Genomic DNA, 21,825 nt, shown 5'->3' with positions numbered 1-21,825 from the left:
GGCACTTAGTTCGACCCATTTCCTAGGGCTCCAGCCCATTTTTATTATGCAAATATCCACAAACTATTTATTTTCTTCCCCGCTAGAATTTATACTCTATTCCTCCACATAAATAAAAAAAGAACCTAAAAGGGAGAAAATGCCTAGTACACGTTGGTTTGGACGCCCCTCTCTGGCTGCCGAGGAAGGGAGAGGAGGATCCCTCTCCCCTATGGCGCAACCCCACTGCATATGCCTGTCGGCGCCAAATAGAATGTGTTAATTATTTTCTGTGTAGAAACTGTATGTGTGCACGGCCAAGAGCGGCTTATTAGATCATCTTTAGCAGACATTCCAAACTGTAGAATTATGCTTGAAGTGCATCACAAATCTCAATTGCAGTCTCGAACCCCAACACCGCGCCCTCGACATAGTCGTTGACCTCCATTTGCACCGGTGGCGACACGCGTGAGCTCGAGGCGGATGCGGATCGAGCAGGAGGCGGAGTGGCTTGAGCTCGAGGCGCGCTTGCTGACGGGGATATTGCCCATATGGTTTATCACCAGATGGAGTCGCCTGGGCCAAGTTGATATGGCGATTGGACCAGGAGGCCTGAAATATTAGCTATGTGGCCCAGCAGGCACGCGAGTTGCTAACCGACTCACCTTATCCCTGTAAACCCTAGCGGGGGGTGCTTATATATAAACCCTCAGTGTGGAACCCTAGAAGACACACTTTTACATACATGCCTACGCTCAACGCCCCTGCGCGAGAGCTCTAGCAATCTCGGAGTCGCCATCGTCGACTTCGGGCACCCCATTGTAATCACCAATCGATGCATAGAAGCAGGAAGTATGTATTTTACTCTTCAAAGACGATGAACCTGATCTGTAGATGGCTTCCTCTCACTCACCCGCACCTCTCGAGTGCTACCCCCAATAGCATCTGTCGTGATCATATCCACGACACTCGCCTCCTGTGGCTGAACTCGAGCAGCGCCCTCAGGCCGTACTTGGTGTACCAGTATGAGGCGCGGATGCACGCCTTGTTAGAACGGATCTTCCACGCCTCGTTGCCATCACGGGCGGCGGAGGTTCCGTGGCCGCGCAAGCTCGCCCCACGGCCAATCTGGCCACCCCCGTGTCTGATTGACGGCCGTCCTGATGCCATGGTGATGTGGTGTTGCCGGATTTGTTGGGGCGCACGCTGACATGGTTGTCGGCGGCAGAATTGTGGTGGACGGTGCGACAAAGGGGAAGGCAGTGCGGCGGAAGAGAACAAGGGTTTCGATCCGCATCGGTCGTTCCGATTGTGAACAAGGCCCTCTAAATTTTTTACGCGCTGCGGTAAACTGCAAACGGCATATCGGCCCAATTGTTGCTTTGCGGGCCGATACACTGCTAGAGTTGCTCTTAGTCCAAGTAATTTTGGTGGGCCTTTGTTGCCTACGTCTTGAACGTTCGCCATTGACTTGCCTAAGACTGTCGATCCAGTGTATCCCGTGCCTAGCCGCCGCCGCCGCCGCCGCATATGGAGCATAGCGCTGACCAGGAGGAGGAACTCGCCGGAGCCAGGGCTGAGGGCAGTGCCGAGAAGAAGGTTGCTGACGCCGGCGATGCCGACATGGAAAACCCGAAGGCGCCGCCCGCTCTGGTGACCGCTTGCTGCGTCTGCATGGAGCCGTGGTCATCCGAAGGCGCACACCGTATGTGGTAGGTGCCTACTATCCTCATACAGACAACAACAGTTAGATTTATGCATGGTATGCTAGCTCTTGATGATCCGTCTATGCAGCTGCATCGCTTATTGCGGGCATGTGTACGGCAGATCGTGCTTGGAGACGATACTGCGCCGCTGCGAAGACAGACGAGCCAAGGTACATGTGTGATTCGGAGAACTTGTTTCTAGTTTACTACTCTAATTCGGCAGTAATTCATAGCAACCCGCGGATCAAATGAACTGATGATTGGATGACACTAACGATCTATTTAATTGCGTGTTGATTCTTTGAGCTGCTCAGTGCCCGCAGTGCACCGACAAATTCGACCGCATGCAAGTCATCGATCTCTACATGACGGAATATCCTCGCGACGACGGCTGGCATCGCAAGGTCTGGTTTCTTTTCACCTCTAACATCAACAGATTAACTATATATTCAGCCAACTCTGTGGCTGGATTTGTTGACCAATTAATGTTGACATGCACAAGAAGTCAGCACAGAGATAGGCTATATGTTGTTGATTCTGATTTTCCTCCTGCTAAAACAACAGAGTAACCAGCTTTGTAGAGGCCATTGCACTCGTGTATTTGATTCCAGAACCTGTCGATTTGTTGCAGTTGTTATCCTGATTACTCCTGTTCTTGGTTATAAACTTATAATGTTATTGGTCGGCACCTCTGCTGATAAATCTTTTCATTGATGGTTCATTTGTAGATGAAGATCTTTGTCGAGGTCCTTAAAGGCAAGACCATCACTCTGGAGGTTGGGATTTTAGACACAGTTGACAGTGTGAAAGCAAAGATTCATGACAAGGAGGGTATCCCTATAAACCTGCAGCGCCTCAGGTTCGCGGCTCACGGCGTACTGGAGGATGGACACACCTTAGGTGAATACAACATCCAAGAGGGTTCTACCATTCTTCTCATATTGGAACTGCAGATTTTTGTGGAGACCCTTCCTGGTAAAACTACCCCTCTCAAGATCTATTCGTACTATACCATCGAGCATGTCAAGAGAGATATGTTTCTGGGTCAGCAAGAGAAGCTCAATGCTTATATGTTCAACGGGAAGCAGCTACACAACAGCATTTCATTGGCTGATTATGGCATCCAGGAAGGATCTACTCTGCTACTTGATCGCCGTGCCAAAGAAAAGATAAAAATATTTCTTATTGAGACGCTTACGGGAAGCATCATCACTCTTGAGGTTGCAACCGTGGATACCATCGGCGATGTTAAGGAGAAGATTCAAGATGAACAGCATTTTCCCAAAAACCAACAGTGCATCATCTTTGCCAATAAACAACTAGAAGACGATGTCACCTTGGCGGATCACAACATCCAGAAGGAGTCCACCCTTCTCCTTGTCGTTAACCACCCATCTCAGAGAGGTAAGATGACTATCTATGTCAAGACGCTGTGGAACAAAATCTACATTCTTGACGTTGAGAACAACGATACTGTCTATGATGTCATGGTGATGCTCCAAGGTAAGATGTCCGTTTTCCCACATGTTCAGCGCCTCATCTTTGGCGGCAAGCAGCTAGATGTCAACCGTACCTTGGATCACTACAAGGTCAAGATGTATTCCACCCTCCATCTCGTGCTCAGATTTGGTGGAGGCTGAGATGATTGTTGTGGTAATCGGATGAGAACTGCCACTTTGTTCTTTTCAGTCTGAATGGTTTCTTGATCAATGTCATTCCTCCGGACTATAGTTATGTCACTCTCAGCAGAACTGTCGATAGACTGCATGTCAATTAATGTGTTAGAAGCGCTTGCTTGAATCATTCTTAGTAGTACGGAGTAGTTTCCAACGGTGAAGTTCAAGTTGCCGTTTGGGAGGGTTTTTGGGTTTACGCTACCCGTATCCAAAGTTTATCCATACCCACTACTCGGCATCTTATCCATACCCAGTAAAATGTGTATTGCCCTGGATAAGAGCTGAGCAAAGAAAGACAGTGTGGAGGTAGAGCTACGTACGTATTTTTCCATGGCGATGAGCTCCAGTTTGGCTGGACGACCCGCCGTGCCGCGACGAGCACATATGTACGAGTGAAGTGACGGAAAATATTACTATATTCTAATGAGATAATAAATCGGTAATTTAGGGGAGATAGTATTTTTTTTATCGAGTTCTGCAATAGGGAAGCCAAGTGTGTGTGTGGCACATGAGCTAACTAGGAAAAGTATCTTTATCTAACAATTATCGTATCTGGGATGGTGCCCTGCCCCCTTAATGATTAGTTTCATTCTTTTTTTGTTTGTTGGTTTGGATTGCTTATCAAGCATTTCGCTCCGTGATTAGTTTCATTCTAAATGTCCTAGTGAATGATTTAAGTCTCCCGGCCCTGTGATGACCAATAATATTAGCCGCATGACCTTCCTAAAAATGACGATTGTAGTTCTATAGAATGTCTTTAAGGATTAATCATCATATTTTTTTTAAGGATTAATCATCATATTTGTTTCTCATGCATGGACATGATACTCTGTTTCGTTATCCTTGGGTAATGAAATCCGGCTCCATTGTGGTCGTTTGGAAAAAAAATTAATCATCATATACCTAGGGCCGGTCTCCAGATGCTAATTAAGAGGTTTTCGTAGCATCAAAAGAAAAAAAGGATACCACAAACAATTTTTTACCACAATAAATTTAAAATTGCCCTCTATTTATGTATAAATAAGGCCAAATATGTTCCATTTTCATTAATGAAGAAGATGACAATTTGGCTGGTTAATTAGCAAAAAAAAACAGTCTAAGACCATAATATCCATTCACCGACAACCATGGAATATGACCATCGCGAGGGTAAACAGTCACCCTCGCAACCCACACAAGCTACACACATAACCGAGGCGATGATCTTCGTGGAGGTTACCTCCCAGGATCTCCGTCATCATTCAATGGCAACTCCGACATCCTCGAAGACCTTGCAAACGTAGTAACATGAAGCCCACATTGGCCTATGTCAAGCAGTCGACCCATCGCGAAACAGTCAGCTCCGATTCTGTCGACAATCTTCAAAGGGAAAATAGCAAGGCCCACGCCGAGGAAGCTTAGACACACCTGGAAGAAGTCGACTAACAAGGTCTTGTCGTGGCGAACCATCGCTCAACATCGTCATCACCACACGACTTCCATGCGAAACACCTACACCGCCGGTTAGCCATCACCTAACCACGATGACGTGTACACCCAACCTGCGAAGAGTCACAAACAAGAATACGATGCCCCGAAGGAGGAAAGCGACATGACAAAGACACATGTCTCACGTCGCGAAGGGTCTAGGCTTTCACCCAAAAAGCTTGCTCCAAGGTGGAAGAAGTCTAGGAAGACTCCGGAGCGGCGGCTCAACCGAGAGAGTGATGCCCATACACGCCATCGAGGTCGGTTGTAAAGAGCCGAGAAAGCTTTTCGCTTGAAGCTTTTAGGCCCCCAGCCTCCCCGCGTAACCAAAAATAGCTAGCTCGCACCTCCACTGGCCCGCACACCCCTTCCGCAACGACGACACCAACGCCGCGCGGGAGGGCCGCCACCAAAACCACCCTCAAAATTCAGATCTAGCCACCAGATCGGGCGACCACCACTAGAGGGAGGGTTGCCACCCTACCACGCCAAGCCGAACGACCAGGAAAGCCCGCGCCTGCTCATCTCCACCGCTGCACCGAGTAGCCAACGAAGCCGAAGCCACCACACGCCCGAGCAGCTCCACCTTGGCCTTAGACCACTGCGTCGTGTTGATGAAATTTCCCGAGCCTCACCCGTCACGGCCGACTGGGACCGCCGCCCGGGAACCTAACTTCACCGTTGTGAGAGACAAACGGAGGTACCCATAGAATGAGTCCGCCACCACGGTCACTATAAGGATTCTAGTGTATTGCAACAAAAAATATTGCAACGATCATGTTTTGTTGCGATAAAATGCAATATTACCACCAATTTCCCGTTTGTGGTAATAGGCTCCACATATTGCCACAATTTATATTTGTTGCGCCTTTTTGTTGGAATAGAGGACATGTATTGCAACAAAACGCATTAGCATTGTAATATAGTGTTGATATTGCGACATTATTGCTTTGCTGTATGAACTAGTCATCTTGTTGCAATAGAGACTAGGTAATGCAACAAAACCCAAAATTTATGGAAATATTCGGGAAGATAATGCAACATTTTTTCCCATGTTGCGTTAGTTATTTATATCATTGCAAAAATAGTCTTCTATTGCGACAAAATACGTATTTGTCGTAATACCACACTTTTTGCCTCAATCCCATTGTGTTGCAATAACTATTGCATATTGTGACAAATTATGTATCCATGGTAGTATGCAGAACATATTGCAACGACCGTGATTTTTCGTTGTAGATGCCATCACTACCAAAGACCGAAGTATTTATGTGTGCCCAAGGATTTTTTCGCCGGCCCCACGACGAGCCTACACCGAAATACATTAGGCTGTCAGCCAACGTGTGCCCCACAAAAATACGGCCAATTTTCATGTGATAATCCTAGGCGACCCACTATAATATCAAGCCACACGTGACCCAAGCCACATGCCAAAACAAAACTGTCTCTTTCAACAATTTCAGCTACATACGCTGCGAAAAACTGCGCCCCGCCACTGGTAGTTCGCTTGCATTTTTCTCTCGCCAAACTTGGTTTGAAGTATCTGAGATATAATGTAGAAACATACTCAAACCATTAAACTAAACTCATTTTCTGCTTTGTTTTTGTAAGCGAGTTTATATTCCTGGAAGAAAGAGAGAGAGTTTTGTTGTCCACATGGTCTGGTTAGGTAGCATTCTTGAGTTTGAATAATATTTTTTGATCCCAAAGAAAATTTTGAATATGTTTTGGAGAAGTCGTCGGTAGCATTTCCAATTTCCAAGGGGCAAAGCCGAAGCCAAAGCCAACCCTCCTACCTTGGGCGACCCTAGCTGACGTGGACCGCATCGCCGTACATAACAGAACAGCGACCCACACCCATCTCCATCTCCATCCTCCTCCACCCTCCGCCAACGGCCAAACCCTAGGCCGCGCCACCACCCGCCGCCGATCCCGTCCGCCCGCCATGTCCGCCGCGCACCTCCTCCGCCACTCCCGCAAGGTCCGTGCCCTCCTCCGCTCCGCTCCCCTCTCCGATCCGATCCACGCCCTCGATCCCCGTTACGTAATTGCGGTGCCGCAATGTGGCGCGATTTCGCTGGCTCTCCACGCCAGCGGGCGGCAGTAGTAGCTATACGTAGGCGCAGCTCCGATCGGAAGGGAGATCGACGCCGCGACTTCGGCTCGGGCACCCCGCGCCATGGGAGGGAGGGCCTGGCGAATTGGGGCGAGAGGCGAGAGTTTCGTTTCTGCTCCGTGGGTTGGCTGGTTCGCGCGATTACGCAAGCGTAGATCGGGCAGCTCATTTCCAGCCGTAGGGTCAGACGCCCCTGTCACGTTTTAACTAGTGCCTGCTTCTAATTACGGGGATACATCCCTTTGCATCTGATTATCTGTCGCTATACTTGCTACATTGAGTTATGGTGTTACCTCATTGTCTGACTCACCGCGCACGCCTGAATTGGTCAATGCACCTGTCGCATGTTAGCCAGTACCTACTTCTAATTACGGGGATACAATCCCTTTGCATCTGATTATATCTTGCCACTTGCTACATTGAGTTACGGTGTTACCTCATCGGCCGGCTCACCATGCCTCTGCCATCTGCTCTTGCTTCTGCAGCTGCGGAGCTTGCGGAACGCTATAGACTGTGAGCGCTCCGGCCTGGCGCGCTACTTCTCTACTGGTTCCGGATCCTTCGCCGTGAAGGAAAATGGTACGCTTGTCTCCTTTGCCGTTTTATTTTCATGAATATTTCTCGAGGTGATTAAAGTGCGTCTGTTATCCATTTTTTTAGAATTAAGTTGGAGATGCCCTGTCTGAGGGCTTACAGTTGCTGTGTAATTATGTTGTGTAGAAGACCATCTGTGCTTCTTTTTTCTCAAGTCATCTTGGGGGTATAACAGACGGTAATTGACAATGTACATGTGTCTAGACATAGACACATAGTTCAATAGTTTATTGATACGCTTACAAACAGAAGATGCCAAAGTAGATTAATTAAGTGTGCTATTTGTTTCTAGTCATCTCACCCTCCTCACTCTTCTTCTACTCCTACCAAACATGTTTCAGCTTACTGAGTTGACCCTGTTATTTCTATGTCAAGATGTGATTTATCACCTATCTAGTTTAGACGTGCCCCTACTGATCGAGTGCAGGAAGGAGCCACTTTTATTTCTTTTGGACTTTACGTACATAGAGAGAAGTATATAATTCAGTGCTTCTTCTTCAGGTGTTGAGAGAAGAATTGGAGGCGCCGGATTTTCTCAGTACAAGCAATCTGGGAAAAACCTTGAGACCTGCAAGGTTGCGTCCTTGTAAAATGTGCTCCTTCATTGATGTCTTGTCAGGATTTTCTAATTTCTTGTTTTGCCTTTTCAGGTGTCAGTAGGAGGAGTAAATGGAAGCTCCGCTTTCAGAGGAACACTCACCAACCGTATCTCAAGTGGTGTTACTGGCCTCAATGGTCCACTGTCATGGTATATTGTGATTTTTTCTGTTATGACTTATGACGGTGCTACCTTATGTTTCTGTGTGGTAATGCATGAAAGGAACTAGGAATATTTGCTAATTAAATCCCTCGCCAATGACTAATATAAACCATGAAAGACCCATTGCATCCCGCGAAGGTCCCTTGAACTATTCCTTGCCACTTTTCAGTCGTTCCTAGCGAAATGTTCGATGGCAGTTACGAGAATAATGATCTGAAGGTGGTTAATCTCTTCTTTGTCTTTTTTTTTTTTCAGTGTGCGGGTAGCCTCAGCAAGGTCTTTCTCAAGTAGTGCAGGTACTCCCGCGGTTGAATGTTTGTATATACCCTTGAATAGAAGGACTTCATTTGACAACCAGAACTTGCAAATCTTGTAAAACAGCTTGGTTCTTTTTGGGTAACTATTGTGCAAGGATGGTTCCCTCCATTCATATTTAAGCATTGCAACATACTAGGATTTTTGTCCACATATATGTAAACTGCCAGGGTATTTTTTTTTGTTCCATATTCAGGCATTCTTTTGCTACAGAAGTTTTAGTATCTTGAAATCTGGCCCCTATATCTCAACCATCGTTTTGGTTCCTGTTTTAAAATTCTCTGAGCACTCCCGTGAGTATAGCACAAACAAGGTACCATGTTAGATGTCTTGACGCACTGCACTTATTACAGACCTACCACCACATCAGGAAATTGGGATGCCATCACTTTCTCCTACGATGACTGAGGTACTTGTTACCCAAAGTTATTAGTATGAATAGAATAATTGGAGAACTGCAGTCTGTCTCTATTCTTTAAAATCTCACATATACAACCTGATACTTATATTGTCTGCAGGGAAACATTGCCAAGTGGGTGAAGAAGGAAGGGGACCAAGTCTCACCTGGTGAAGTTCTGTGCGAGGTTGAAACGGTAAGGTTTCATCTGTAATGTTAGCTTTGATATTTTTACTAAGTATTTTCTCACAACTGCAGCAGAAGGTAAATAACATCTGGATGCATTTCTTCTGATTAGGATAAAGCCACGGTAGAGATGGAGTGCATGGAAGAGGGCTATCTTGCTAAGATTGTTCAGGGTGATGGTGCCAAGGAGATTAAAGTTGGCGAGGTAAGTATTTTACTGTCCAAAGAATCTATAATTTTTTTACATATTAATTCATATTGTTATCCTGATGCTTGTATGTTTTACTGACATAAATCTTGGTTTTATGGCCTATGCTGCTCCTGTAGATCATCTGTGTGACCGTCGAAGAAGAGGGTGACATCGAGAAGTTTAAAGATTATAAACCATCGTCTTCTGATGCACCTGTAGCTCCTTCTGAATCAAAGGCTAAATCTGAACCTGCGGAGCCAAAGGCAGAGGAGAAAGTGCCTGCCAAGGCTCCTGAGCCGAAGGCCCCAAAGACCGAAGAAGCTTCTCGATCTGGCGATAGAATATTCTCCAGCCCCCTTGCAAGAAAATTAGCAGAAGATAACAATGTAAGTCTTTACTTGAGTTAGTCTAGATACTTGCTGTAGGCAGTCACACAGTGCAGTCAAATGAATGCATGAACATGTTCTCAAACAGGTCCCACTATCAAGTGTAAAAGGCACTGGTCCTGATGGTCGTATTCTGAAGGCAGACATTGAAGATTACTTGGGTATGTTGGCTATGCACGTGCAAATCTTTATGTCAATGTTGATTTGGATGTTTTCTGATTGCTTATCTGTGCCATTGGTTGTTTACTTGCTCTTTAGTGGTGTTTTCTTGGTAGTTGTGAGTTTGTAGAGCGCTTGTGAGAGTCACTACTCACTTGACACATTTAACTGACATGCATATGTTCTGAGCTCTTATGTTTCTATTTACATGCAACATTAGATTATTCTAGTTATGCAGAAGACAATCTTCTCCTTTCTGACACTCCCAGACTATGATGATATTTGCAATCACATCACATGCATTCCAGTCTTTGATAATGTAGTTGCAACATGCCCAGTGCATTTCATTTCATGCTTGCTTAGAAAATAGAAATCCTTAGAGCTGGGTTGTTCTCCAAAAGACTACGCATAAAGAGTGGCTATGGTGCATGGTTACACGTTTTCCACGATCTGCTAACCATCTGAATCTGAATTTTACAAATGTAAGTAGTTGAGTGGGAAATCTTTTAAAGGAGAAAAAGGTTTAGATGAAATTTTAGTTAAACCTTGCATTAGAAGAACCAAGTAAAACAAAATCATGCCATGTAGCTTATTATGTTATGCATGATTTGGCTTCTGCTAATCTTCTATTGTGTGAATTTAGTGTAATCCAACCAGTGTCTAATGATTATTTTTGCTTAACAAAGCTTCTGCGACCAAGGGTGGCAAGAGCGAGACTTTTGCCGCTTCAGGATTAGATTACACTGATATTCCAAATGCGCAGATAAGAAAGGTATGTTTCTACATCGCAGGATGCTTTCAAGACTCTGTTTGGTTGATGTTATCTGCCTTGCAGTGTTTCTTAAGGCCTGTTCTTTTCAGGTTACTGCGAACCGCCTCTTAGCCTCGAAACAGACCATCCCGCATTACTACTTGACAGTTGACACACGCGTCGATAATCTTATAAAGTATGGATCACCATTAATTTAGTACTGCTGCACCTACGTAACTTTTTTTTTTCCAAAAAAGAATTCCTCATTTTGTTCTGATACAGGCTGCGAGGAGAATTGAACCCTCAGCAAGAAGCTTCTGGTGGAAAGAAGATATCTATTAATGACCTTGTTATAAAGGTAATTGTTGTTCATCCCTTTTTGTGCCTTTATGGTGGTTATCACAGGCGCATTGTTTCTCAGATCACATTTGGTTCTTGAGTATGTGATCTGCAGTTTTAAAATTTACCTTCATGTTTTGTGCAGGCTGCAGCTTTGGCTCTTCGAAAGGTCCCCCAGTGTAACAGTTCTTGGATGAATGATTTTATCCGCCAGTAAGTTTCCAGGAGCACTTATACCTAACACTTCAATTATATTGGCAAGAAATGTGATATGACAAATGTATTTCTCATGCAGATACAACAATGTGAACATAAATGTCGCTGTACAAACTGAGCATGGATTGTTTGTTCCAGTAGTTAGGGTAAGTTATAGTTTAAACAAATTCAGTTCGTGGAACTTTTCCCATAATCTAACTTGTTCATATTGAATTGCAGGATGCAGACAAGAAGGGACTTGGTACAATCGGTGAGGAGGTGAAGCAGTTGGCTCAAAGAGCAAGGAATAACAGCTTAAAACCACAAGATTATGAGGTATGGATTGCATGGTGGATGATAAGCATGAAATCAACATCAGTTGTCCAGTCCTTGACGATTTTTATTTAATGTTTCAGGGTGGCACGTTCACAGTATCAAACTTGGGAGGTCCTTTTGGAATTAAACAATTCTGTGCTATCATAAATCCTCCCCAGTCAGCAATCTTGGCCATTGGTTCTGGTAAGAACTCTTGTTACGTTTTCACCATGTATCGCTAATAAGTTGTTAGTTCACACTGTGTAAAAGTATAACAGTAGTTCTGCATTTATCACGAAATTGGTTTGCCAAACTTATTTTTGAGTCACCACGATGGCCCGATCTGGTATTGAAATCTTCTATGGGAAATCCAGTGCTTCAACCCTTATTGCATGATCTTTACTTCGGCATTCTGCATTGTGTCCAATGTTTACTTTTGAGTAACCCTTAGTTTTGTCGGCATGACTTTTGCATATAGTTTTAAGGTCTTGTGCCTTTTGTTTCTGTATCCTACTTTGTAGTATAATTAGGTCCTCCTTATGCTATTAGATATATCCTTTTGTTTCTGTATCCTACTTTGTAGTATAATTAGATCCTCCTTCTGCTATTAGATATATTCAGCCCGTGCTACCCCTGTAGAGGTTAATTGTTTACCTGATATATTTTTCTTGTGAGCAGCTGAGAAGAGGGTGATACCTGGCAGTGCGGATGGTCAGTATGAGTTTGGTTCCTACATGTCAGTAACAATGAGCTGTGATCACAGGGTTATTGATGGTATGGCTGAATGAATGAATGTTGACTCGCTTAATGAGCAGGGTGACAAATTAACATTTGTTGACAAAATATTCTGTCTTGTAGGTGCAATTGGTGCGGAATTCCTGAAAGCGTTCAAGGGCTACATCGAGAACCCAACGACAATGTTGCTGTAAAGTTAGGAGGATGAAAACTATTCTTGTCAAGTTCACGAATAATGCACAGAATGGTGCTGTCTCGTTTTTACATAACCTCAGCATGGTCTTGTGGGATCCAGAAGAGGCCTGAACCAAGAGCACAGACCCAACACAGGATGACCTGATTTTTGGACTGAAATCTCATTTGTTCGTTTTCCCTTCTGTTTCTCCCCGGATTTGCGATGCAAAGTAGGTTCGGTTTACAAACACTGTCTTGAGCTCATTTTTGTGGGTTTTGTGCCACTGAGAAAATCTTAGTATAGGAGTTGCCAATTTTCTATATATATACGCAAACTTAACCAAGATGCTCAACAAATGGTTGGAATAAATAAGCCATCCTGGACGAAACATCACCTTTTTGTTGTGTTTAGTGACGTAGCTGAACTGTATTTTCTGGCGTTGTTGGATGTGGTGATTCTTTTCCTTCGGTTTTGAGATTCCAAACAATGCAAGAAATTGAAATCTCCATGTTTTTTTCTTCTTCCATAATTAGCTAGAACCGTCTTATTCCAAATGCAGTTATGTTGGGATTTTAAAAGTTTTGCCATGTTTGCCGCGTACCATTTTGGACAGAGATACCATGTTGTAAAACATCAATGGATCAGTTGGCGGAGCAGTACCAGATCGCCTATGATCTATTTCACGTTTCTTCTAATGATTGTCAAACTCGTCTTAATGAATTTGAAGACAGAGCTCGCTCATATTCTTAAAAGTAATAATCAGTCGAGTGTCTCGTCTCTCCAGGTGGCTTTACCCGTGACACCCATGGCGACCCAAAAGGACAAAATGAAGTGTGCAGTAGAGACCTCCAATGCTCAATTTTTTTCTGGAAGTTTCTCAAATAATACTACCTCTATCCATAAAATGATGTTTGAACTTTGTTAAAATATACATGTATCTGATGCCCCTCAGCATCTCCTCCGGCGTCGCAGCGTCTCGATGCCGTAGAAGCCTCTCCCTGTATCGGTGCACCTGCTTATGCTTGCTCACTGCTAAAACTTCTATGTTTCCAGCATTTAAGTTATTTGCATGCGCCCCAGTTCATCATTTAGTTTTTGGTGATGTGATAGATAGTACTACTAGGAACCAGAAATTCAATTTGCCCTCATTCTTCAAGCTCGCCTGTGGTGTGGATTGGTTGTCTTGTCTTGTCTTTTTCTGATGCTCAGATTTATCACCGGTGCTGGTCACTAAAGGTTCACAGCAGTACAACCCATCACATTTGAGCTCACAACTTAGCAGAAGCATACGTCTGTGTCCCTTGCTTGCTAGACCTAACTGCAGAGTGTCCTCGGCGCTGCAGAACCATCCATGTACGGAAAAAATGCATATGTTCAACATTGATCATGTAGTATTTCTGACAAACCATATCTGACAAATATAATTGAAGGCGCAAGCAAAAGTGTGTCGTGTTTAGAAATGTTCAGACCGTGCCTTGGAAATTATAATATTTTTAAAGATTCAATGTTATGCATGTACGATTTGTTTTGCTTGTTTTAACAACTGGCAACGTAAAACATTTAGCAAAAGTGCGCCTCATTTCTACATAATGATAGTTCTCACACTCGGTTTCTGCATCAGGCCTATTGGTCTTATCGTGCCCCACCTTGGCAGCCTCTAAGAAAGCTAGTATTCACACATCGTAAGCCGTCTGTTTGACTATACCTGGTAACCTTAGAACATTTTCGGGTGTGGCTGATACTAGCAAGTTCTCTTTTGGTGAGGCTAAAATGAGTATTTCTGTGCGTACTAAATTACTAAATTTGCTTGGACGCTTTGGAACAAGGATAAATTGTGCGGATCACGATTCATAACAGGCTCAGCGAGCACATGGGGTTCTTTTTTGTTGTTGCAAGTAGTCTGCGTAATGTTTTTAGCATTGTGTAAGTATTTTCTGGTTTATATAGGTACGCCGAGCAAGTCAACCTCAGATTGCATTAGAGAGCAAGAAACCCTATAGTAGGTCTTATAGAAGATTCCATGTAGCACATTTCTCCAAACTATAAATAGGATTAGAGAAATCAGCCACATTCTGCAACATAACTAGTAGGAGTACATTTTGCCCAATAGTGTCCACCTTACTGTCAGAAAATCAAATCTGGATGCCTTACTTCAGAGTTTGGCAAAGCAAACCAATTCGGGTGGCTTGAAATGCACACAACTCTTTCAATTAGCAAGAAGATTGGTCAGTGAACAACAGACAGCCTTGCAACCTTTTATCTTTATCTTTATACCCTGCAGCTAGCCAGCCACAAGCAAAGAATTGATTTCTGTATTTAGTGAAATCAAAAAGATGAAAGAGGGAAATCAAAGCAAAAGGAAAGAATATTACCAGTTTCTTTTATTCTTTAAGGCATTTGTGCACACACACAGGAAGGACCCAAATATTTCGGCGCAGCATGTTACTTGACCCTTTTTGCTCTCCAATCCGTCCATCTGGTAGTGGCACCTGAACAATCTATTTGGTGTCCCTCGAGCGAGATACTCTCTACATAGCCCAGTTGTTCAACTTAACCAATGTATGAAACTAGCTCACCTTACATGCGTTCAATATGTCTGTCTGCTTCAAATTTATGTAAGGTAGCTTTATTTGTCGCTCTTGCCTCTTGCTGATTGTGTATCAGTATCTACAGGAAGTCAGAAAATTGTTGAAGAGCTGATCGGATCTTAAGCCCCAAATGGAATTAATATAGATACTGTAGATCGACGGATCCAACCAATTCATTATGCGTACAGAGGTATTTTTACACATAAAATTCACCATTTATTCCATTCATCATGTTATATATATTTACTTCCATCTTAGCTTACTTTGCAAAGTATTTAATTGTGGTAGATTTTGGGATAGAGTTTATTGTCAGCATTCAACACGTTCACTAATTAGTTTGGATCATGTCTACATTATTAGGCATGCCCATTCAGCAGGTCCTAAAAAGCCGATTAGGCATGCATCTGAGTATTGCGAATAGTCCAATACAATTTGTCTCACTTATTATGTGTTTATTAATTATTATTAATTACATTGTTTGAACTATGAACCAAGTTTCTCCTCACCGCTGCACACACATGCAGGTTATCAAGGCGGACACCATTGATGCTGCCATTGAAAGGATTCTCAGTGAGCTTGGGGCGGACACTAGAAGAAGCAGCAACAGAGAGAACACCATATATTTTGATGGCTGGAACGGGCTTGGGGCATCTACGGTCCTGCAAGCCGTAGCCAAACGCCTTGCAGTATCAGGTGACCTCTCGATGAGGCCTGCAGGGCTCGAGTTTCATAAAATCATCCACATCGATTGCTCAAAGTGGGAGAGCAGAAGAGCTATGCAGAGGAAAATTGCAGAGCAGCTGAAGCTTACCGATTCAGTGATGGAGATATTTGACAAACAAGACGAGGAGGATGATTTCAATGGGTTAGACCAGGGTTCCCGGGCTGAGATAGCACAAATTTCCACTGAGATCTATCAAACCATGCAGAATCTCAGATTCCTGGTGATCCTACACAATGGAGGCAATCAGGAGATCGATATATTCAATTCTGGTCTTTCTCTATATGAATATGCCAATAGCAAGATGTTGTGGACTTTCAGAGGAAGGTTTCGGCTTGACCCCAAGGTGATAGACAATGTGAAGAAGAGCACAACAACAAATGTTCTTCTTTCAGCTTCAAGAGATAGGCGAGATCCGCAGGAGCTTTGGTCTTATCTAGTGCGCCATGAAGCTGCACAAATTTCATGGAATAAGCATGGACATGCCATCATCAATTCAGCAATTGCTGCTAAGTGTGTTTCATATATGCTGAAACAATCCTGGATTGGCTCTCACATCATTGACTACAACTGGGATATCCACGCCAGTAACTACTGGATATGTGATGGCATCATTACACTTGAAGGCATTGATCAAGCATGGAAAGTTGGCAATGCTCTGCAGCAGGAGGTGCAGTTGTTGTTGGACATGGACGGTCGGCTTAACAATGATGAATCAAGACTAATGACTTTCAGCGCTCAGCTGGCAAGCTCTGCCGAGGTCGTGCCATACTGGATGTCAACAACAACTTGTGGATTTGTACTGAGCCCCTCCGGTGCTATTTTTGATAACATGTTTCAACACTCGCACATGCTCGGCGTGCTCAAAATCTCAAGGTGTGCCTTCAGTTTCTCATCACCTCCTTTCCTCTGTTGCCACAGCCTGAGATTCCTGTGTCTTGAGTACTGTCAAGACCTCCGAACAAGGAGTTGCCAGCCAGATGCAGACAAACAAGAGAAGGAGCTGGACAAGAGCCCCATAGAGTCATGGGAATGCTTCACAAGCTTGTGGGTGCTTGATGTTCGCTACACAGATTGGGATCAGATCTTGTCCACAGAGGTGATAGATCTCATGACCCAGCTCAGGGAGTTAAACGTGATTGGAGCCAAGAACTGGGACATGAGCCATCTACGGGGAAGGCTGCGTAACATTCGCAAGCTCCGTGTAACAAAGTCCACCTGCTTCTTCAACAATGATGTGTTCTCAGAGATGGAATGCATAGAGCTTCTTGATTTTTCTGGAAATACTGTCAGACAAAACATGGCAAGCCTATCAGGGCCAACAAGCAACAGCAGCCTTAACAATGTCATTATTGACGGATGTGAGGGTTTAAAAATTATCTCTTTCAGGGACTGCAAAGAATTGGAGAACCTGTTCTTGAAAGGATCGTTGGACACTCTCGAGGAGCTGGATCTTTCAGGCACAAAGGTAAAAACTCTCGACCTTGGAGGAGTAGAATCCACACTCCCCAAGCGGATCATCCTGCTGGGCTGCGAGAAGCTCCGTGCAATATTATGGCCAGAGAGTGTAATAAAAGAGAAAAAAGAGCGGTATGTGCTGCGGATTGACACTACCTCAACATCAACATCAACTGACGGAGGGGAATCAACACATGCACATCCACAGAGTTATCAATCCCTCCAGCAGCAGAAAGAAAAAATGTTTAAGGATGGATGGCAGATTTCTTCCACGGATGCAAGGCTCCTTAGGTCGCTTTCACCTGTAATGAGGTATTTTGTAAATAAAAACCTACATATTGATATCTATTCTCCAGCTATTCTTGGTGGTAGCAACGTACAAGGAACAAGCAGTGACAAACTAGTGCAAGTCCAACCGCATACAAGTACCATAATGGACTGCGAGTACAGAGACGTCGCGAAGGATGGCCCAGTTGAAATGATGATGATGTCGGAGTGTCCTACGATATATCTTGCATACAAAGTTTCTTGTATCCTAAGGGTGATTATGCATGGGAAGGGCAACAAGCTCTTGGTGGAGGATGCTCCAAGTGCTAGTACTAGTGCTTTATTATTCCCTGATTTTACATATAAATGGGCTACATCGCTGCACGTGTACGATAACTCGTCCATCACCAGTATCCCGGCACCACCCAAAGGATCAGGATGGCATAGTCTAAGATGGTGCCGGATCGAGAGGTGCCCCAAGTTACACACAGTCTTCACTATTCCCATGGGCAGTGATGTGGACAGCTTTTCTTGTATGAGGACATTCTGGGCGTCCCAGCTCCTCTCTCCATGCTACATCTGGGACAGGCCACTTAATACTACTACTCCATTCCTGAGTTTCATGCACCTGGACCACTGCCCCAGGCTCGTCCATGTGCTCCCTCTCTGCAGACGGAACATCATGCGGTATCCTAGATATTCTAGAGATAGTGTAATGGATCGCCTAGAGATTCTAGAGATAGTGTACTGCAGTGACCTCAAGGAGGTATTCCCTTGGGACCTGGAGCTTCACGCGCAGGATGATACAGCTATAGTATTCCAGAGCCTGAGGTTCATCCACCTGCACGAGCTCCCCACGCTGCAGCGTATCTGTGGCCGCAGGATGTGCACGCCTAACCTAAAGACCATCAAGATCAGGGGCTGCTGGAGCCTCAGGCGTCTGCCGACATTCGGGCCATTCGGGCGCTACACCAAGCCGCCCAAGGTCGACTGCGAGAAGGAATGGTGGGACAACCTGGAGTGGGACGGGCTGCAGGAGCACCACCACCCTTCCCTCTACGAGCCGAGCCACTCGCTGTACTACAAGGCCCAGCTGCCCAGAGAGAGCCTACTCAGGTGAGGAGGTATACATATATCTCCATCTCCCTACTTCGCGAACAAAGTTATTACTTCATTCTTCCAAAACAAACCAACTTACTACTCTGTGTAGACGTGTAGTGCGAGTATGTCTAGTTAATCATCACTTCCATTGTTGGTTTACTGTGCTGCAGGTAATCTTTAGGTTCCTTCAACCGACATAACTCAAGTTTTCGTGCTGTGCTTCCTGCTTGATTGGTTTGTGGGTTCTCTTCTCTACGTCCGCATACTGCATTGCCATGGTGTGGCAATGAACTGGCAGTTTTGGTCTGATTTGATTTGATTTGGTTTGATCATCTTTTCTCTGTCGATTGGAGTACCGGTCATCTGGTTGCATAGGTGATGGTACAATCTCTTGAGCAAAATGAGAAATAAATCAGAGTGGGTATTCGACTGATGCAGCATGAACCCCTTGATGCTGACATCGATAACGTGCTCCTTCTCTGTGTGTATGATGTCGTTTGTTATGGTATGGTTTTTTAGCTGTGGACTTATTGTAATTTTAAGCATAAATGATTGTGTATGTGGTAATGTTTGTTGCAGTGTGACTAGTCAGCTATGGACTGATTCTAATTTTTAAACATAAAATTTGTGATGGTTATGATTATGTGTGTGATTTGTGCAAGGGTTTCGGTCTGCTTATTAATCCTAGTGCCGATGTTCCTCCTACCTTATAGGCTACACATAGAGTAGCATATTATCCCTATGTTTTTTCCTCTAATCAAGATGATTGATGTATGGATGAGATTATCCATATTAGATGTTCATGTTAACTCACTTAGCTACCGCTCTTGAAGGTTTTGAAGGAATTTACATTGTTAGTTTTATTTTTGTGGAAAGATCTGTAGACTGGGATATTGTTTGTTTCGAGGTTAGTTTTATGCTCATTGTTCCAATCCATCATGACTTGTTTATTCCGAGGTTAGTTTTATGCTCATTTTTCAAATCCATCCTGAACTTGGATTTGATTTCTGCTGCTACTTGTTAGGCTTCCCGGCTAGAATTTTCTTTGCCCAGTTGTATGATGTACATCTTCTTTACTATTAAATGCGAATAAAACCGTACATGGTACGTCTCACGCGTGGATCGATCGATTGTCTCGAGCCCGGCACATCAGCCCAAAAGCAAAGAAAAAATCAGCCCAAAGAAACAGACGCGCCCAAAGGCAAAGTAGAGAGTCACATGTATCCTACTCCGACAGGGATCCCCTAGAACTAGTCTCAAACACGAGGACGCAAACACATCACAAAAAGGACTCTATTCCCTGACGATCTGCCCAATTAAACGCGTTGCCTCGCCGGAACTCCGTCTCTGCTCGGCGATTTACACAGAAATAATCCTTTTCTAAAACTATAGCACAGACTGACCCTCTGGCGAAACTATTTCACCCATCTAACCCTTTTGTGTGGCACCCGTCACGCCGGCGCCACACCTCACTGTGTGGCGCCCGTGCCGGCGGCGCCACTCTCCTAGCCGATGTGGCCTCCTCGACGCTGAGCTGTTCTCCCATCTGACGTGGCAGGAAGTGTGGCGCCGCTCCCATCGGCGCCACACATGCACTTATAATTGGCCAAAACATACTGTAAGACAATTCTCCTGGGACTTAGCCGTTTTGGCGAGGCTTTTGTGTGGCGCCGATGCCACGGTGTGGCGCCGATGCCACCGGCACCACGCAAACAGCCTCGCCAAAACGGCTAAGGACCAAGCGTCCGGAGCCCTGGATGTTTTCGACATATAAATTGACATTTGTGGCGCCGACGCCGTGGGCGCCATACTGTGCAGTGTGGCACCAGTGGCAAGGGCGCCACACGTTGACTTGTGTTAAAACCTGGAAAATTCTTGCCTTATTAAAACAGTTTTCAACACAACAATAGCAATTTCAATAGCAATTTCTTACATACATCATGCACATAGCACACATCATAGCACATAGCACACATCAATAGCAATTTCAATAGCAATTTCAAACAACACGTAGCAATAGAGACATGGTTCGAAATGACATAGAGTTCACAACACGATACTTATGAAGATAGAGTTCACAACAACACATAGCAAATCCATCTATCCTCCTCGACGTCCCCTCCTCACGGGCTGCTTCCGGACGGCCAACCTTTTCGTCCGCTGCCGTGGCTGTTGTTGCTGCTGCTCCTCCTGCTCCTCCTGCTCCTCCTCATCTGAAGATAACGGCTCATCGTTCCTCATCCTCCTCAAAGATGATCTCCGCGGCGGCTCCTCATCCTCCTCAATCACAACCTTCTTTCCTCGGTTGACATAATCGTCCGGAGTGTATCGGGCTGGAGCCTTGCCCCTTGGCTTCAACTGGTACGCAGACCGTGCGGCTTCCTTCTTGCCTCGACTAATGCTTTGACTCAGAATGGTGTCGTCAGGAATCTTCCTCTAAAAATAACACATGAGATTACAATAGTTGAAATTAGTAAGAACATGTTTGATAGCAACAAAATAATCCATACCCCCTCCGCCTCTTCGGAAGAGGATGTAGCCGCAATTTCGCCGTCGCGGCAACCTAGCAAGTTGGCTAACCGCCGCATCTTTCGTGCAGTGTTTTGCGTCATGGAAGTCATGGTTACAAAGCCACCCGAACATAATAGCTTACATTCAAAGTTGGTGATCATACCTTAATGAAATGCCGCAATGGTCTGATAGGCTTTTCATCTCTATGGCTCTGATCCCAAATAACCTCGCACTCCTCAGCCGTTTTTTGGATCTCGGACCGCTGTGACAAACATATTATACACAATTTGAGCGAGCACATGCCAATATAGATGATGTACTAGCTAATGAGAGAATACATTACCACGAAGTTCAGCTCGGAAGCAATAGAAGTCGATCTCCCTTTGCGAGCATACATGTCATGCTGGCTTTGCGCAACCTCATCGAACTCGATGGGGTCGTCCAAGATGTCGTCATCATACGCGGGGTTCACTAACTCGATATGCGTGCTTTGATGAAACCATTGGAGATAGTCGTTGAAAGCGGCCAAGTCATGAGGGACAATGTCCACATGGCCAGCCATGGGTTGTTCCGGTAATGAGGCCATGGCCTCTCGTTGAGTATCCTGGGCCGTCCAACTGATAGGCGGTCCCAGCTCCATACGGAAAGTAGGAGCAAGCATCCACCAATACCGCCGCTCCCAGTCCTGCGACAAGCTTCGTCCAACTGCGTACATAAGACATTGGGTTAATACTTTGT

At 44.8% G+C, this 21,825-nt stretch overlaps 3 protein-coding genes across 3 annotated transcripts; all 3 read left to right on the top strand.

Annotated features, from left to right (window-relative positions):
- The first annotated feature begins 1,560 nt into the window (after nt 1-1,560).
- Nucleotides 1,561-3,331, top strand: LOC124686179 (polyubiquitin 11-like). The gene is made up of 4 exons (XM_047220171.1): nt 1,561-1,691; nt 1,774-1,855; nt 2,000-2,089; nt 2,414-3,331. The coding sequence occupies exons 1-4, from the start codon at nt 1,603-1,605 to the stop codon at nt 3,323-3,325; spliced, it is 1,173 nt and encodes a 390-aa protein (XP_047076127.1). The 5' UTR covers nt 1,561-1,602; the 3' UTR covers nt 3,326-3,331.
- A 3,429-nt stretch (nt 3,332-6,760) lies between these two features.
- LOC124691507 (dihydrolipoyllysine-residue acetyltransferase component 3 of pyruvate dehydrogenase complex, mitochondrial-like) lies at nt 6,761-12,831 on the top strand. The gene is made up of 19 exons (XM_047224789.1): nt 6,761-6,809; nt 7,430-7,523; nt 8,040-8,113; nt 8,189-8,286; nt 8,554-8,594; nt 8,967-9,022; nt 9,132-9,206; nt 9,309-9,401; nt 9,524-9,772; nt 9,861-9,933; nt 10,618-10,703; nt 10,793-10,878; nt 10,965-11,040; nt 11,167-11,234; nt 11,317-11,383; nt 11,457-11,552; nt 11,633-11,735; nt 12,210-12,305; nt 12,390-12,831. The coding sequence occupies exons 1-19, from the start codon at nt 6,774-6,776 to the stop codon at nt 12,458-12,460; spliced, it is 1,638 nt and encodes a 545-aa protein (XP_047080745.1). The 5' UTR covers nt 6,761-6,773; the 3' UTR covers nt 12,461-12,831.
- Nucleotides 12,832-14,884: 2,053 nt separating this feature from the next.
- On the top strand, nt 14,885-19,095 carry LOC124689442. Its single transcript, XM_047222973.1, has 4 exons — nt 14,885-15,000; nt 15,115-15,219; nt 15,554-18,599; nt 18,747-19,095. Exons 2-3 carry the CDS (start codon nt 15,208-15,210, stop codon nt 18,593-18,595), a joined length of 3,054 nt encoding a protein of 1,017 aa, XP_047078929.1. The 5' UTR covers nt 14,885-15,000; nt 15,115-15,207; the 3' UTR covers nt 18,596-18,599; nt 18,747-19,095.
- Nucleotides 19,096-21,825: the final 2,730 nt, after the last annotated feature.

The sequence above is a fragment of the Lolium rigidum genome, chromosome 2 (assembly GCF_022539505.1).
Source record: "Lolium rigidum isolate FL_2022 chromosome 2, APGP_CSIRO_Lrig_0.1, whole genome shotgun sequence".
In the NCBI taxonomy this organism is placed as follows: domain Eukaryota; kingdom Viridiplantae; phylum Streptophyta; class Magnoliopsida; order Poales; family Poaceae; genus Lolium; species Lolium rigidum.
Note: the sequence above shows the minus strand (reverse complement) of the source record. Positions and strands in the feature narration are given on the sequence as shown.